Consider the following 19,531-nt stretch of genomic DNA (forward strand, 5'->3'; position numbering starts at 1 on the left):
CATGAACAAAATATCCCTGTTTCATTTTTCTGATGTAACAGTTTTCAGGCTAAAATTTTCCATTCCAGCTAAGAGTGAGAACAAAAGTATATGCAGATTATGTAGAATGTGGTCTTCTAGAAAGCCACCTCAAAACCTAAGTGCAATTGCTAAATTCTTTTGTTTGTGGTTCTTTTACATCATGTAAGAGACAGTGCTGCCATTCCAAAACACTTCCCCTAAGAACACTATCTGCACAAAAAGCTGTGTAGTGTAAAGGAAGTTTTGGGAGTTCCACAATGAATCTGCAAAATACAAACACTCTAGAAGCTTCAGCTAGGAGAAAAAAAAAAAGAAAATGAAAAAAAAAGAAAAAAAGAAAAATCTTTCATTGAGCTAACAAGCAATGAAAGACAGAACACTAAATATTTATTTAATCCCATTTATTTGCAGCCACGTACATGCACTCCTGTAACACTGAATCATGGAACAGTTGTGGTCAAAGAGACTTGTGTAGATTATCCTCCCTGCTGCACCTGAGCCACCTAGACTCAGTTGCCCAGGACACTGTCCAAATGGCTTTTCAGTATCTCCAAGGAAGGAGATTCCACAACTTCTCTGGCCAACCACTGATTACTTGTCCTGATGGCAAAATGTGTTTCCTGGTATTCAGAAGGAACCTCCCACGTTTTGATTTATGGCCATTTCACAAAAGCGCTTAAGAATCACATCTCAGTATGTTTGAGTAGTCACCTGGAACATATATACTGTCAAGTGTGCAAAATAGAATAGAAGACCCTTTCATCAAAAGAGGTCCAAAAAAAAAATAACAAAAACCATTTAGCTCATTTGTAGATGGTATGGATTGAGGACTCACTATGTGAAATCACAACCCCTTTTTCTTGCAAGCAGCAATTTAGCAACTACTTAAGCTTCACGCAATTGGTTTAATATACCATACTGAACAGACAGAAATCTGAACTGCTGTCCTACTGTCTGAGCAATTTATGTTTTCAACTATATCCCAAGCTGAAAGCTGCTTTAAGGACAATTCTTCATTGCTTGGTCCCAATTCAACTTTTCTCTGAACAAATTCACCTTTTTACTTCAAGTTTTATTTAAAGAAATGTCAACTATAATCCTGACATCCCATTTGACAGATTAAGAGCCCTGCTTTCAGAGTCCTTGAAAAGCAAAAGCAGTCACCACTGAGGCAAATTAGGTCAACAAAGAACACCCCAGGAGGAAAACGAAGTGAAAAGAGTTAAGAGAAACCAAAGATTAATTCCAATCTCCTGCATAAGAGAGAATTATGGCATGGTACTCTTCCCAATGAAGTCTGAGGAGGAAAAAAGTCTTGGTGGAAGTAAAATTAGAGATTGCATGTGAAATTAGCTGTGTGGCTATCTGAAGGCACTATTTGCCAGTGAACCAAAATCTAACACATGAGAACAAACATGAACAAAGAGATCTTAAAAGTTTGAGAACCCGTCCTGGATCTATCATTTTTCCAAAACAGAAAAGCACCTGAAAAAACATTAATTGAAAGGCTTTAAATTCTAGCAGCAGCTCTCATGCCATCATTCAGTGATGCAAGCACAAGATGGGGAAAAAAACAACCATCAAACCCCAGAACAACTGTCATATTCCACAAGCACATTCCTCCTTTTCCAGAGATGAATTTCAGTGCCTACCAGCGTCCAACAGTCCACAAGTCCAACAGTCCACAAGTCCAACAGTCCACAAGTCCAACAGTCCACAAGTCCAACAGTACGCAGATAGTGTCTTTGATACACACCCTATGGGACACAGAGTGCTATTTTGATGTTATTAAGACCTGAAACTCTTTAGATTAAAGAAGCCCCAAAATGTAAAATAACTTTTGCATGTTTTGCATAAATTGAACCTTATGTCAATTTTGTAAACTCATTGTTAGTCCACAACATAGCTATCACATGTTTAAGAGATACAAGTAACATATAAAATCTTAGGAATAGCAAGTTTGTCCAGTCCATGAAAACATGCTTACTCTACTAGCAACTGACTACACCTATCAGAATTGTAAACTTTCTCCAGCATCTTAGATCACATTATTAAGTAAAACAGTAAGATTGCTGTCAATTTTTAAAGTCCAGTGCTATATCCAATTTTTTCCTGCAGTCCTAGAACTGCTCACCACCATGGCCTCTTGATATAGAGCAGTGCAAATCTTAGTGTATTTAATATTAGGTCCTTGACAAAAAAATATACTACAATGCAAAAATCTCAGTCTGTCAGGTGAGATAGCGTCAATGCTATAGGTCTCACTGTAGGGAACAATGCATGTTACATCAGTCTGAGTGAGTTCTTCTCCTGGGTCACCCATGTCCCTTCTATCACCCCAAACAAGAATAAAAAACCAAAATGTTCTCCTTGCATCCCTCATCACATACATTCAGTATCCTAAACTATAATACTGCAGTTAGGTCAAGAGTACTGTGGCTAACCAAGGAACTGCTCAGCATTGCTTGCTTGGACAAGACATCAGCAAAACATGAAGACTAAACACAGCATGAAGAGCAGGATTCACATCAGACATCTCAGCCTTGCTGCTGCATGGTACATTTGTATAAACACAGTGAAACAATGAATTACAGGAGTCTGTGCTTATCAATCACGAGTCCTAGCTGCATGAATAGCTGAACTGAAGACCACCCAGAACAAGAGGCAAGAGCTCAGTATTTCCAGTAGGCTTCAAGCACCCACAGTTTATTTTGCACACTTGCTTTACAGAAAAACGAAACACTTAAAAAGAGATACCTTCCTTTATTTACTATATGACAAAGATTTATTTGCCTACACATTTTTAAAAGCAAGACTTTTATATCCTGTAGTAATACTTTAATCAATGTTTTCCATTAGCCCAAGAAAGTACCTGAGACCTCTGCTAGAATGCGCTCCACTCATTTGTGCCCTTAACATCTACACATATATCTACAGATTGTTTTTAAACCACATATGAACTGCATTAAGGACCACATGGTTCCACTAAGAAGCTAAAAGCAGATATTGCTACAGTAATCAGAAGCATTGTCCCATAACATTAATTATTTCTCCAAGATATTTAGAAAGCCATTCTAAACTCATACTGGACATCTGAAAGCAGTTTCAGTGTCTGCAAGAGGACCATCTGTTCCATTACTCTGTTCCAAATGATATGCAACTTCTTCCCCTCCCTCTCAATTTGCAAATAGCTAACATCAGTACTTTTGAAGACCTTAACTTCCCAGAAAGACCCTGTAGCAAATTTTCCAGTCATGTTTGCATATTATCATACCACCTCCTTCACTGCAAGAAATCAGATTCTGATTTGACAAACACTTGTAAAGAAACATCATAAAATAAATTACTCTTTTCTTTGTCCTCAACAGATCCTCCTGTGCCAAGCAAGCAAACAAGGAAAAAAGTAGTTTTCTTGACACCTGAATTTTGAAAAAGAAAACAAGACTGGGAAAAAGTCTATAACCTAGATAGGTCCTAACATATTAACTATCAATACAATTTAAACCTAACAGAAAGAAAGACAGTTTTCAAATTATGCATTGCATTAAATCCCAGACAAGGCACCTGATTTGTGCATCATCCTCTCTGCTATAAAGTTTACTGTTGATTTTGTTCCTGAAGAGGATTTAACCTGAGGATTAATTCAGCTCAATGTTTGGTCCTTGTAAAAAAATGCTGTAGCTTGGCACTTCCACCTTGCATCAATGATCCACTTATTTTAAGGTTCCTTGCACTCCAAGACCTTTCTTTGTTGGGTACATATGTGTGACTGACACTGCTCAGAGAGATTTCTTCCAAAAGTGTCTATCACAGCTACACATGCGCAGGTACCAGCGTACAGAAACTCCTGGAGACAACACTCCGTAACAGACCCATCTGCACACAGATGTCACACACTGGAGAGGTATCCTTCTCATACAGGAATTGATCCATTTCCCTCATGTCCTTCTGCCCAAGTCCACCAGGGAGCACTGCAGTTGTATATGCCATGGCAGAATGCCCCAAACCATTGTCTGTTATCACTTTTGACAAAAGCCCTGTTGTCTCACACTCCAGTCCATTGTTACTATGACAATAGTATTACAATGCCTCCCAATAAACAATGTCTTTCAGTCGTGGATTCCTCCACCCCCAACAGCTCACAGAGAAGGCAGCCTTATTCTCAGGTCTCTTTCAATAGACCAAGTCCAAACTACAGACGACTTAACTACACCGTACATGCAAAAAATGTGAGACTCGGCCCTCGAGGCTTTCATATCTGTGATGAATATTAACATTTAGAAGCTAGCATAGCTTAAAGAAGCGGCTAGAGGACGTGAAACTATTTAAAACCAGGAACAAGTACTTGATTGAGACAACGAAAGTATTCTTCCACTCAAGCTAAAACATGAAATTTTCATCCTGTGTCTGCTATCATGCAAGGTTCCTTTAAGAAAGGCCCCATGAAGAAACAGTATGAGAAGCATATTAGGTGTTTGAGTCACTAGGTATGCACCAATTTAAAATTACTTTGCTACTCAAAGAAGCAGGGTTCCAAACAAAGGCTGTAACTTACACAGCAGAAACAGACCAAAATTCCTTACAGTCTGATGAGTCTGCTTCCACAACAACTGATTTGGCTTTGATCAGTATCTGAATAATAAATACTATTAAGAATAGCTAGGATTTTTATTTTTGCATACTGGGATATATAAGCTATAGATGCTGTTAACAAGGACTGCTTGTGGTTAAGCTTGTCAAATACAAAGTATCTTTCCTCTCATATCAACAATAACTGCAGCTAACAGATACCAAAGCTCCACACTGTAGGGATTAATTCATGTCCTCCTAATAGAGCAAAACTCACAATTCTGGTACACAAGAACAGCCTAAAGCTCTTTAAACTTTTCTGCAACTTAAAGTTCAAATATAAGTCACTGTATCCCCACAACACACTATGAACAGTCAGCAACAGTAGTACCCCAGTAGTTCAAAAGTCAAAGCAGGAATAAGTAACAATCTTAAGAATATTCTGATATACACAGCAACAGTTAAGACATTTTACATTTTAAAGTACTTACTTGAGAGCATTTTCCAATGATTTTACAAGCCTCTGAATATCAGATATCCAGGATGACTCTGAATCTAAGCTTCCTTCTAGAACACGAGTTCTCCAAGAGAGTCTTCAGGAATTCAGTACATCTCTCCCACAAAGAGCATGCATAACCAGATCCCAATGGACCTCAATTACCAACCTCCCCTCTAATTCTTATTAAGGAGCTACTAGTCTTCTTACAGGCTTCTGTCTATCCAGCGGATAAATCTAAGTCAGTTTAATTAATTTTCAGTTAAGATACCAAGTCTTATCCCTGTCACCCCACCTCTAAAAAGAACTGGCTACTATACAGTTTTGCTCCTTGACAGCGCTTCTTATGATTTTCTTTTTTTTTTAATTACTGTTTTTCAGGTAGTAAAATCAGACACTGCTTTAAGTTTTACAGTAATACAGTTCCTTTCCTTGGAAACACACTGAGCATTCTAAAATCTCTTAAGACAAAGTTACCATAAACTGCAATAATGTCACTATTTGCTGTACATGCCTTCTTTGCAAGGTGACCAAACAAATGAGTAGTTCAAAGATTTTTGTAGTTCAATGATTTTACCATTTCTACAATTCCTTTAAGGTTCACTGTGAGCTGCTTCTACTCACAAAATACCTTCCATAGATTTTTTTTTTAAATCCTAACAGAAGGTTTATTTGGCCTGCAGAAAGGGGTCACATAATACTCCCTCCGCATCTTTCAGTCAAAACATGCATACTAGCAGTAGGTATTAACTAATGAATTCTTCTCCTTCCTCATTTGCGAGGAAGCACAGCAGGATGAGGAATGTTTTGACATGCTTACAAAGAGGCATTTAAATAATAGTGATCCCTATATTAAGGGCAAGACCTATACATCAGAAAAGCTGTTAGCTTAAAAATGTTTTAGTTTGCTTGCTTGTTCTATCTTTCAAGTGCAAAAAAGGTAAAGAAGAAAAAAATCAACTTACACAGAAATTCTCTGGTCAAAAAGAGACAAATGCACATTGACAGTACCATTAGAGGTCACTTCATAGCACTGGAACAGTAAATTCATCATGGCACAGGATCTTTGCAGTAGATTTTATAACTAGCCTGAGGAAGCCAGTAAAAACACTAGTCTCAAGTCACATTAAGTAATTCTGGGTGGATCCTTTTAACACTGCATGGGCTAAAAGTGATTTTTAAAAACTTTTACAGCTTTGTACAGTGATGAAGGGAGCTTTTCAGTAGATATAATTTTTTATTTCCCTAACATTACTACAGTACTCTGCATGTTCAGATCCATAATTCATGGCATCACCATATATATGCTTGTGCTTGCATATTTTGAAGGATGCCCTTAAAAACTAACCAGGTGTATGACATCTGAGATAATATTGAGCCTAGCAGTCCTATAGATATCAACACTTAATTGGAGATCCATACAGGAAAAAAAAAAATCTCTGCAAGAACAGCTACAGCTTCTGTAGAAACAAATGCACTGGAGGGCAAAGCAAACCCGGACAAACTGTATAAGCACAGCTTCTCTAAGGTTATTTTTAGCCTAGTTTTATTTTTTTTTAAACAAGAACAAAACACAACTGTGCTACGCAAATAGTTTTAAAGGAGCTGTTAGCACACAGGAACGACCTTGAACTACTCCCATGCAGTGCTCAGCAAGCAGAAAACCAAACCAGAAAGAAAATTAGGTTACCCTATAAATCTACGTCACCAGTTTTTGGTGTCCATATCCCCCATACCAACCCCTCACCCCTAAAAAAAATGGCTGGGGGTGGAGGAAGGCAGGAGGTAGAAAAAACAGAATATTCAACAGGATGACTTAACAGGAGACTATGTTTTTCAGCTTGGAAAAGAGACATTTGATAGAAGAAAAAAAAGATATCTATAAAATCACAAAGGACATGCAAACTGCAAACAGAAATGACTGCTCACTAATTCTCATTAAAGTCCTGAACAGCCTGCAATAAAGTCACCAAGAAATCAAAAATAATTTCCTTTTCAAAAAAAGGAAAGGTTGTTTTCTTTCAGCAAGACTTTTAAACTGTAAAATTCTCTTGCCACAGAACACCTTCAAAGCCAAAGTATGACAGCATTTAAAAAGTGAATTAGAGCTTTCAAGTATTTTGTACACTAATTGCTATGCAACACAGTTCAAATGCAGTCTCTTTATCAAGTTCCTAAATTGATGACTTCCATGGGAAAGGATACATTCAAGGCTTTTACAGTCTGAGATCATGAGCTTCATTTCTGGAAAAAAAATGAGATACGTGGATCTTCATGTCAAAGTCTATACTGCAGTCAGACTGAAGAAACAGATAATTCTTTCTCCACAGCCCAATAATGCAGAACAGTCACTACCCTGACATCACAGCATTCCTCCAAATGCACATTGCAGAGTTCAGCACTCATCCACTATTCCAGGACAAAATAAAACACTGAGTTACAAAACCACTTTTCATTAGCTCTAGAAGCAGTTCACAGACACGGAAAATGCATCTTTCTGACAGATAAAGCAATCCTAGAAGTCATAAATACTGGAGGATGCTAATGATTGGTTCCAATGCTTCAATAAATTTAGTCCAAAAACTGATTACATAAAGCAAACAGTGTTTTCAAGTGTAACTACTTGGCAACTAAACAGATCCACAGTGACTGAATGCATTGCAAGAGATGGTCAGCAAACCAGCCGAGTACTGCTTACCAAGTACCACTTCCAGAACAGAACACAAAAGCAACTGCCACCTAGGAGAGCCAATACTCCTCCCATACTCAGCACCTCTCCCTACACTGTCCTACAACTGCAATATGCAATCAGTAAAACAGAAGAAAAAGAACTCACATGAGCTATTTGCTGTCTTAACAGTTTCCTGGGTGCACAGTCTGGTGAGTTTACATCAGTTCATGTATACTTATTTCTACACAAGCTTCCTCCAGTGGCAGGGTTTGTACCTATTACTCTAAACTCAGCACAAAAGCTGAGCACCTACAGTACCTTTAGGACAAATACAGACACTCCATTCCAACACTTGTGCTAGACACAAGAGTGTTCTACTGCCGGAGTCACTACGTGTCTTTTGCTGGTCTTCCTACTAGGCCTCAATGTCTCGAATTTTTCTCTGAAAAATCATTATTCATGAATATGCGGCATCTCCACGCTTTGTTCAGTTATCACTTTTTCCCTTTTTGACATGTAAAGTGACCAAAAAAAGTGTTCATGCTAGATGTGATACAGAAAACATGCAGGCTGGGGTGGAAAAGAAGAAGCAAAGGAGAGAAGGTAAAGAGGAAAATTCTCACTCATTTTATCATTTGGAAGAAGATGCCAAGAGTAGGTCGCCAAAAATGAGGTTAGATTACTAATTTCTACACAGTCTATCACTTCTCAAACAGATATCCGAATTCAGCAAAAAATTCCAGTTATGTCAGGTTTTCCCATTCTTCAAACAATGCTTTTTAAAAAGCATGCCCTGCTTGTTTAAAAAGAAGTGCTCCAAGGATCTGTTCTTTGAATTTTAATTTTTTTTAAACAGACCAGTTTCTTCCATCATATCAGTTGCAACAGCATACACTTAAGGCGTAAACAGCAGTACTGTACAATGTATTCCAAAAACCCATTAAAATATTCCTAGTCAGAATTAATGCCCTAAAAACATTGTTGCATTATCCTGGTGTAAAACATGTTCCTTCAAAAGACTTTGAAATTAAAGCTGAAGACCTTAAAATACAAGTTTTATATAAAACTGCTAGAAAGAAACAGGAATTCTGTTGAAGACAGCAAAACATGCTTGCCCACTAGATATAAATTCAAAATCGCTACCAACATGAAAGAACAGGCTTCTTTGTCTAGACTCATGTCCTATCAGTTTTATAGAATCAAGTCAATCCCAAAGTAGCATCATACTACAATACATAATAATCTGGTGCCTGGTGACACTGCCTTTAGTAGGAACTCTCACCCTGACAAATGAAATATCTGACTGAAGTACAAAATAGGTGGATAACTGTAACTAAACCAAGCACAACAGCATCATGCTTGCTTGCTTAAAATAAATTATTTAAAAATGCCCCAAAATTTCTCCAGAGCTACTTGCAGGCAGATGGGAGAAGAACTGTGTGTAGTGCTAGAAGCCTGCTCACTGCTTCCAAGGAACTCTAAAACTGCTCCAGACAGCAGAAGAGCTTTGGGATTTGATCAGCAAGTACTACATGCTGAACATTTACATATACATGGATCATACCCTAAGTCTAGCATCAACATTTAGAGTTACAGATCTAACCTGTGCACAGAATACATAATGAAGTTCTGTGTAACGCAAGCCATAAATTTAATCCTGTACTTCCTTTCACCAAGCCCACAACCTCTTGCTGAATTAAGAGTGAATTTTAAAGGTACCATCAGTTCAATGACTACAGAAATTAAATCCAAATATCTTAAGTTTCTACCAGTATTGTACATCAAAATGGATGTATCACAATCTGCCTCTTCATCTGACCTAGCCCAACTCCTCCTGAGCATCAAAGTTTTTAGACAAACCACCCAAAGCAACACTACCCATGCTGCCTTGCCCTGCCAAATCCTAAAACCTCTGTCACAACCAATCTATAAACACAGGCTTCTGCACCCTTTCTTTCTCTAATACAAGGTTTCAAAAACTGAAAAAGACAAATCTTTTCCAAAGCAAAAGATCAATTTTCTATTCAGCCTCTTACTGTCAAACTTTCTTCTATTTTATTTGGATTTTCAGTCAGCAGTTGCCAAAATCAGGCTGACTCCAGCACAAAACAGACCAAAGTAATTACTTCCTTTAAGTCCCATACTAGACTTCAGTTACTGACTGGAATTCAACTTAATTTTCTATCCAACACTGTCACAGTAGATTGTTACTGGAACCTACTATACCAATGGATCTCTTCCCACATACTGCTGCATAATCAACTATATTCAATTTCTATAGAATATTCTCCATGTTTTACCTTGCATAAAGAGATAAAAATCACATTGCTTGTAAAAAGAAGAAACAGACTGAAAAATTATATTATGGCATTCCTGCCAATATTCTTTCGCTAAATTTCTGGTGTTTATTTTTAAGTAATGACTTAAATATTGCAATAAAGCTAACACAAGATTTCATTTGGTAAGTTTTGTAGTTTTCTGTGAAGGAATTCTATGTAATAAAACTTTCAGAAAAAAAGACATTATCTGAAAGTCCGATAATTGCGTCTTGTCATCTGGATAACACATAGAATGTATAGTTCATAATCTTAACTGAAGCGGCCAAAAGTCAGGCTTTCCTTTACACGTTTGATTAAAAAGAAATGGTGAACAGATAACTTTATTCACGTTTGTAGATGTTAAAACAGTGCAAGCTCAAGAAACTGTTCCAAGTGTAAAAAAATAAAAACAGAAGTTCCTACTTAGAAACAAAGTACTACTAAGTTCAGGAAAAAACCACAGAAGTTAAAGACATCCTGACTGAAAAGCTCTTTACATGTTCTGAACAAATTTTAAACAGTTGAAGTGTTCAATTTTATTTGAAATTGCTTTGGCTCCAGGCTAAAAAACACATACTGAAAATAGAACACCACTGAACAAAGGTGTGCTGTAAATTGTTCTGGAAAGCGCCAAAGGACCAAGTTGTTCCTCCATACTGCATGGAATGAAAGGTTTACCATCTTCTTAACCACTACTACAACACATAGAGCAGCCAAAAACACAAAGACTATCTAGTAAAGCTAGTTTTCTTGACATCAACCAAGAAAGACAAACCTACATATTCAGATTTTAGATACTGTAATTTAACAAACAAGGAGACTTCATCCAATCTCTCCAGGATAGTTTTTCTGATGTAAGTTCTGCAAACTTTGTATTACAGACCAAGAAAATGTTAAATTACTATCACTATACCTACCTGCTAGATTAGAAGTAGTTCACTTTTAAAACAAGCAATATCTTTCATCCCAAGTACAGTACATAAACAATTACAGCTCACAAAACAATCAGGTAAAATTTCAACCTAACAAGTGACAGACACTTACCAATACACACATCTATTTTCCCCTTGATAGCAGCCTCATGCAAAGGAGTGTAGTTCCAGTTGTCCCTAGCGTTTGGGTCTGCCCCCTGACACAGCAGCAGACTGACCACTTCCGCATGCCCAAAGGAGCAGGCGTTGTGCAGGGGTATCAGTCCTCCGTCGTCACGAGCATGAACATTAGCTCCTGTCTGCAGCAAGTGCTCTACAACATCCTTCCTTCCAAAACCTGCAAAAGAACATATTTCTGTTCATTTGTCTGGCAAAACAACATGATTTAGTACCTAAAACTGGTCACTCTTGGTTCAGTGTACATTATTCATGTCCCTCATCTACTTCTTACTTCATTTCACCATAAAGTCAGACTCTGTTCACCTGCTCAAACAACAGCTGGACAATTCACTTACAGTCATGACAGAACAGAACTGTGTTCTACCAGAGCCTGCCACTCTATCTCATTAAGAAGGTCTACAAGGCTGAGCATGCTAAATGATGAGAGGGATGCAAGGAAAGTAACAGGAGCATCAGTTGTACTCGCTGTTGCATACACCCAGCTAGGATTTCCACTTAAAACCTCCCTTCAGTTAGACAAAAGCTTTCACATGGTCATAGTTTACAGACAACCAAATTAATAATATTCACGAAAGACACACAATTCTCTGCCAAATTTTCATGAGGTTTGGTAAAAAATCAACTGACTTCCATGAAGAGCTGGAATAATGCTTTGCCTGGTGAGTACAATACATCAAGCAGTCCGTTTGACCAGTTTAAGTACAGCTGAACTGTTTCACCCACCACCCAATTAATGACACTTTAACTCAACATAGCAAGAACTCCTCCAAATGCCAATTCCAACCTCTGCAAAGCTGCTACGTGCACAGTTTGACTTATGACATAGAAGACTTATGATTCTCATTAGGTGTTTTTCCTCCTCCTTTGCTATGTGCACAAGTAATCCCACTTGTTAGAGCACTAAACACAGTTTATATGGGCATAGAAGCCCTTGAGGTAGAGGAGCACTCTTAGACACACGATCTTTTCAAAATGGTTTTATGCTATAAGCAAATGGTGAAGGAAATCCAAGCTAAGTCACTGTGTCACTGCTTTACTAGTGCACACACCAGGATCAGACCTTTTCCCTAAGACTTTCCCAAGCACTTCTCCCACTTCACTAGACAGAAAACAATTAAACTGAGTGATTTAACTAAGTAAACTGAAAAGTTTTCAAGCTGGGAAAAAGTACACATGGTTCAATATTACTGAAGGTCTAAGATTTTGCATTTATATTCTCTTGTAAATTCATTCAAAAACATTTTAAATGGGAAGGAGACATATTGCACAAAGTATTAAAAGATAATTCAAGAGAACAAGTTACTAGTCACAAAGAAAGCAAGTTGAAACTTTCAACTAAGTAATACACTTGTAACCCTAACAAAGTTCATGTACCACAAATGCTACCAGAAACATAAAAGAAAAAATTTCAATCTCAAGGCCAGTAATTTATTGATTCATCTCTTTTTTTACATTAAAATGTGTGCATTTTGTTGTCTCTGAGGCTGTAAGACTGCCAGGATGTTTCCTAATTGACTATGTAATTTGCATTCTTCATTGTATCCATATGAATCCAGATGAAAAATATTAACCCCAAACTGTGCACACAAGACAGAATTAAACAGTGACTTGGCTTTACAAACACCTGTGTCAGGTCAGACATCTCTATGACAAGGACATAGGGGACACTTGCAACAAGTTGAGTCAGAGTAGTTTCAGAATGATGTTTCAAGCAAAGCTTTCCAGAGCAATGTAATCTAATTTGCTCTACACTGCAGCACAGGTGGAGTGGTTGATTCAGGTGTCTCTGTGCAGAGTGGAAGTGTGTCACAAGTTACCAACTACCTCTTGCCATTTCCTGGTTCTCCCTCAAGGAACACTCAGTCGCTACTTAGATCAGCTCTGCCTCTGCAGTTGCTTATCTTACTCATATATGTCAAAGCAGCTTGTATTTTTATGATTAACAGCTTGCTAGCTGACAAACCAGCTTGATCAGCTCTCTTAAACTCTGACCACTGACTGCTTCCCAACCCAAGTGAGATCCTTTTGCCTTCAAGATTAAAGCTGTATACTCCAGAAATTTTCTAGAGCATAGTTATTTATGCCAGCCTTCACCAAGTGATTAGACTTCCAACAGTTATTATTAGTGATATCAAAGGCATGCTTAGAACAAAACTGCTTTCCCTCAACAGCTTTTTACCATTACTACACACATAAGCAGAAAGAAAACAAGCTGTATCACTGATGCTTTAACAAGTCACCTTAAATCAGGTTTCTCCAAGCCTGAGCTTCAGTGAGACCAAGAACATTCCACTCTATGATCCCAGTTCCATAACTTCCAAAAGCCATTCCTGGAAGCTTCTACCTCTTCTTGGTACAGAAGTGGGCATTAAGCCACAGTTCAGCAATCATTAGTAGTACTCTCTATATCCCTGGATAAAACACTAGAAAGAGAACACCTGTAAAGCTAAAAGAATGTGTTGCACAAGAATGTGAGGAACTAACTTCCTGATCAAAAAAAAAGTTTAACTTCCCCTTAAATGGGTGTGGAACTGGACAGGCTTATGACTCTGGCTATATGAAGAAACTGAGTAGGACTCAGCTTATTTCTACCAGGTCCATCCACCTAGTCACTTCTGAAAGAGGTGCTATTATTAATTATTTACCAGCAAGGACTAGGTCTAAAAACATATGAACCAAGGTGTCAGCAGGAAATACATATGTATCCCTTTGTAGAGCCCAATGTTGTTTCAAAAGGGAAAAAGCAAGTCTGTTACCAAGGTGGCTCTAGGAAAAAGCTCAGATTTCAGACAAACGCTCACAGGAGTCCTCCCCATCCAGGTATATTAATGGTAAAAAAGTCACAGAAAATCAACTTTGGTGTGTGAGCGCTCTGCATGGAGGATGATACACACAGAGCCATGAATGCATCACAGTCAGCCTGCTTCAAACATAATGAACCAACACAGGTACTTCAACTTGCAAACCACATAATGATGCACAGGATGTATCTTAGGCTGTGAAGTAAAGTCAGACTATATCCCATACAAATTGTAACTAAAACATGACACCTCATCACAGACTAAAATCACCCAACTATTAAAAAAAGTCAATAGCATTCCCAACAGGAAAAAAAATCTACCTCTCACATACATGTCAGGATCCATCCCCATACAGGCCACCAATTGTTGGTGTTGGTGCTTGGCACCAATCAAAGTGGATGGGAACTGTCACTGTTAGTTTATTGTCTTACTGTAAGACTTTCATACCTTCTCTCTGTGAGCTCTCACAGCACTGACTCCTTTTCTCTTTCTTCTGCACAGCTGGCTGACTCCTACCTGTCCCTATCATGACTGCCTGACCCTTTCTGTCCCTAACAGCACATACTAACCCTTACTGTCCCTAACATGAACACCTGACCCTTTCTGTCCCTAGCAGCACATGCTAACCCTTACTGTCCCTAACATGAACACCTGACCCTTGCTCCTCACAGCAGCAGAGCCAACTGACTCCAACTCTCCTCTCAACCAGCTAACCCACTCTTTTAGAACACCCATCCTTACTGGACACAGCTGTGACCTATTAAAGGCAAAGCTGTTCCTACTCTTTGGTCATTAGTACAGCTACAACTCCTCAGGGGTGAGATTGCCTTCAGCACTATCTCTGTTCTCCTACAACCCATCCTCCCACACATACACATAGAAAAACCAAATCATTTGGTCGTGCTGGCAAAAGAGGTATTTTATCAACTATGTGTCAACAACACCATCAAATGCAGAATTGTCAGGCCAGTTTACAAGAACAGAAAACACTGTTGTTACAAGTATTTTCAGCCACTGAAGGGCATACAGTACAGTAAAGATGTTCTTATTTTGGTGAAATAAACAATGACAGTTGAGATCTTTCTCAAGGAAAAGAGGTAACATGTTTAGATCAAAAGAATGCAGTAGAAAAATGAGTGGAAAAGTCTGTCTCATTCAACCCAGTTTGAAGAAGAAAATCGCTAAGCAGAACACAGAACTTTCCACTGAAGAGGGTGCAAAGTACAAGAGAAAACACATTACTTCTAACACAAGTTAAGAGTTCAATTATTTAATGAACTCCTTAGCATTGGATGATCCTGTAATAACATTTAAAACCTGGGTTTTGTTCAGACAATTGCTAAGCTACAAACCACAAGAAGAGTACTCAGAGAAGTACTCTTATGAAGAGAGTAAGTGTATAACTCTTATCTAGGTATTCCATGCTTAGCACAGCTGCTTTTTAAATTTTTTAGCAAGCTAGTTTTTATTGAAATAAACTGAATGTAAAAGCTATGCATACATTAATACCTCCACTTAATTTCTTTTTTTGTACGTTTTAAAGTCACTCAATCACTTTCAAGTCTTTAAAACCTGCTTTTTGGGTGCTGCTGGCCAATATCCAAAGCCTGCACTAGTACCAGAGACCCAAATATCCTGCAATCCACACAGCAGTTGAAACAGTACTGAGTTTTCCCCTTTCCAAGCAAGGAGAATGAAAGGAAAATTATGCTTTGCTCAACCTCTTCCTGCTTGCAAGAGAGGCCTCTATAACTGTGATATCACCTCAGTATTAATTTCTCCTTCATTAATAACTAACTAAAGCAGGTCAGATTTATTCAGCATACTACTTGACACATCAACACAGAACTGAAGAACAACTTCCCCTTTATTCAGTTCAATTGGCAGTTCAGGTATCCCAAACAGAGAAAATGTGAATAAAACTGTTGCTCCAATTTGATGCAGCCATGCACAATTTATCTGGAAGTGAATAATGGACAGGTGACTCCAACTCCTAGAAACAGATTCAGACCTATCCCCAGCTTTTAAAATAATTGGTAACAGATTTCAGCTCTCCAGCTTACACCTATGTCAAGGATTCTGAGTGCTCTCAGAAGTTCCTCTTTTTATAGTCCTGCCACAAAAAAGGACATAAAGGTGATTTTCAAATTAGAAACCTTACAAAGCCTAAGGAAACCCAAACTTAATACTTTTTACAGGGAACTATAACTGGGGAAGTTATCCTTCCCTATTACAGTAAAAGAACTTAACTGCCTGGCATTGCTGCCAAGATAGACATCTGAAAAAACAGACTGAGCTGGGGAGAAGTCGAGTACCCTGTGAGAGGGGGAAGGAAAAAAAAATTCAGTACTAAAAACGGGAAATGAAGACGAAATTAGAAGAATTCCTCTTTCACAAATCACAACATCAGAAGTGAAACTCTGTTCACCTAAGAGTTAGGCTTCAAGAAGTTTGGAAAAAGCAGTTTAAAACACTACATCCTGCACTCTCGTCCACCCATTCCCTACTTAAGGCCATACAATTCACACCTATGCATGGCTCATAAACATGGGTTATTATCCAAAACACAGCTTCCTATACACAGCAGACTGCTATGCTCATAAGCAAACAAGTTTTATTTTACCTTTGGCCCACAAAGGAGATCAAATCAACACACTGCATCACTGGCAGGTATACACTGCTTAAGATCAGCTGCATTCAAACAACATGCTTGCTTACAGGCCTTTCCAAAATGCACAATCTCAAGATCTATGCGATAAGAAGTCTCCCTAATGCTCTTACACACGTCTAATCCACTGGCACCAGACAAGAAGCAATTTGAGATAAAGTAGGTATGGTATCTAAGGAAAGTCTTTAAATCTAGAAAAATAGATAAGGGAATTTGTTAGATACAAGAACTTCATCTGCTATTTTCCTCATGCTACAACAAATCACCTTCCACTGCTATTACAGTAACATCTTAATAACATTACCAACTTTCAAAACCTTACCCCCTCAAGTAAGTTTTGTCACTTTCTTCTCTAATCAGAGCAGACATTACCCGCTGCTGCTTCAGCACTAGTTTATACAGGCACTGAAGTTACAAGCTGAGATCTCAGAGTTTTAGGGGAAGCAGCAAGATCTAACTTTAAGTCTGAATCCAAAATTAGCAGAGTAAACCCAAGCTTTCCAAAATATTAAGAACTTCATAAGCATACATGCAGTTGGTACCAGCATTATGTTCAGGGTTCATCGAAATTAAGTCCATCTCCATACCCAGAAGTTTGCTGTGTTTTAAACTCCACTTGCTTAAGCCCCATCTCAGCAGTAGAGCTCAGGGATCAGAGAAGAAAGGGAAGAAAACCTCTCAGGACCAAAAGTTCCCTTAGGGGCATTGTCAAATACCTCTTGTACTTTGAAAATGAAAACAAACCCATACAATCTCAGGGTGTGTTATCTAACTGATAAATTGTACAGCACTATTCAGAGTGCTAGACAACATTGTGCCACAAAATGTTCATTTTGCTACTGATTTCAACAGTGATTTAGAGCCACATGCCAGCATTTAAAAACTGATGATTCGATACAGACTGGTTAATTATCTTAATTTATGTGTACCAGTGCACCACAAAGCTCAAGCTAGATCTGTGCACTTCACTATATAAGGTCCGGTTCTGTAACACTGTGGCACACCTCCGAGAGCTCTCAGACTGACCACAGACCTAGCAATTGTACAAGCCCTGAGTTAGGAATAAGGATTTAAAAGACTTTCTTCATTTTACTTTTATCATTAATTTTGTGTGCCTTGTGCCCCCAGTGAATAATACAGCCTGTAAGAAATATTTTTGTTATGAACTGCAGTAATCTATTACTGCTCTATTTGCCAAAAGGTAACATTTACTTCCAGTTAGTCTACATTGTTGGACCTTACTGCTAAATTTATAACATTAGCTCTGATCACAATGACATCTCTTTTCTGCACAAAGAGGTATATTCTTTCCTGGACACATCTGTAACTTATACAGTTCAGCTGTTCCACTTGATCCCTTTCCCCAGCCTACCCAGACCACAAGAGATGCAGATATCAACCAGTAATCATGCTGAAATGAAAGAAGTTACAAAGTACAAGGCATCAAAACTGATTCCCATGAAAGTGCATGTGCAACACAGGAGTCCCTGAGCTGTTACAATACACGTGAAACCACTACTTCAAGTCACCTCTGTCCTGAATTTCAGTTTCTTGCTTCCTAAGTCCACTGCACAAGTTTGCAGCAGCCCGTGGATATCAAACACAGAGATCACTGTCCATACTTTTAGATCTTAGAGTCTCTTTACGCTCCCAGGATCTCCTCTCCCACTGTCTCACCCAGAGGAAGGGGACTTAACAGCCATCTCCCAACAGCCTGTAGCGAAACGCCGCCGGGGAAGAGAGTGTGCTCACACTCTTCCAGCTTAGGCTTGCCCACTCCCGAATCACCGAGGCGCTGGAGGGCCCCTGCCCAAAGTTATTCCAGGGGAACCCTGCCTGTCCCGCTCGCTGTCACTGCCCCGGCCGGGCACGGGAGGCCCCGGTACCCACCGGCGGCGAAGTGGAGCGGCGTGGACTTGCGCCCCGCCATGTCCTTGGCGTTCACGTTGCCCGTGTCCACCAGGCGCTTCACGCGCGTCACGTCCCCATTCCTGCAGGCCTCCAGCAGCTCGCGGAACGCCCCGCTCGCCGCGCCCGGCCCCGCCGCTTCTGGACTCTCCGCTGCCGGGCTCGACGCCGCCGACGACGACGCGGACGAGGACGACGAAGACGAGGAAGAGCCGCTGGAGCTGCTGCCCGAGCCCGGCGGCGGGGCGGGCGCGGCGGCGCCCGAACCCTCCGCGCACTCCGCGGCCGGGGGCCGGTCCGCGTCGGGGGGCGCCTCGCCCTCGGGGCCGGCCAGGCTGTGGCGCTGCGCGGCCGGTGCCAGGCTGGGGCTGCGCGGCGGCGAGGCGGCGGTGGGCGGCGGGGAGGCCGGGCCGGGCGGCGGGTGGTGGTGGTGATGATGGTGCTGGGAGCGACGCGGCGGCACCGCCGCCATCTTCGCGCCGCTCCGCCCCTCCCGGCCTCGTCACTGCGGCAACGGCGCCGCCCCGCCCGCGCTTCCGCCCGCCCGCCAACCCCGAGCGCCGCGCACGGACGTGACGCCCGCGCGGAACCCGCGGGGCGCGGCCGCGCCGTCCCGGCACCGCCCCGCGCGGGGCGCGCCTGCCCCCTGCCGGCCGCGGCGGGCGGGACGGCGCGGAGCCCGGGGAGGGGCGGGCGGGACGGCGCGGAGCCCGGGGAGGGGCGGGCGGGGTGGGCGGAGCCCGGGGAGGGGCGGGCGGGGCGGGCGGAGCCACGGGTGGGGCCGAGCCCGGGTGGGGCGGGCGGAGCCCCGGGCGGGGCCGGCGCTGCTCGGGAACCGCGTCCCCTCCGCAGTTGCCGGGCCGGGAGAGGGGCGGGACGGCAACTCCTCAGGCGTGACCTCGGAGGGGAGGGCGAGGGGCGGTGTTCCCCTGCGGAGCCCGCTGTAGGGGCGAGTCAGCTTTCTTCC

General features: G+C 40.8%; 1 protein-coding gene across 2 annotated transcripts in view; it reads right to left on the reverse strand.

Annotated features, from left to right (window-relative positions):
* TNKS (tankyrase) overlaps positions 1-19,070 on the reverse strand; it is a 129,768-nt gene extending 110,698 nt beyond the window's left edge. For both annotated transcript variants that reach the window (XM_053941956.1, XM_053941955.1), the window contains exons 1-2: positions 18,547-19,070; positions 11,120-11,344 (exon numbers count right to left, since the gene is read on the reverse strand). In XM_053941956.1, the coding sequence (XP_053797931.1) occupies positions 11,120-11,344; positions 18,547-19,036 (715 nt within the window). In that variant the 5' untranslated portion in view covers positions 19,037-19,070. The remainder of the gene's footprint in view (positions 1-11,119; positions 11,345-18,546) is intronic.
* Between the last annotated feature and the right edge of the window lie 461 nt (positions 19,071-19,531).

The sequence above is a fragment of the Vidua chalybeata genome, chromosome 4, assembly GCF_026979565.1.
Source record: "Vidua chalybeata isolate OUT-0048 chromosome 4, bVidCha1 merged haplotype, whole genome shotgun sequence".
Lineage (NCBI taxonomy): Eukaryota > Metazoa > Chordata > Aves > Passeriformes > Viduidae > Vidua > Vidua chalybeata.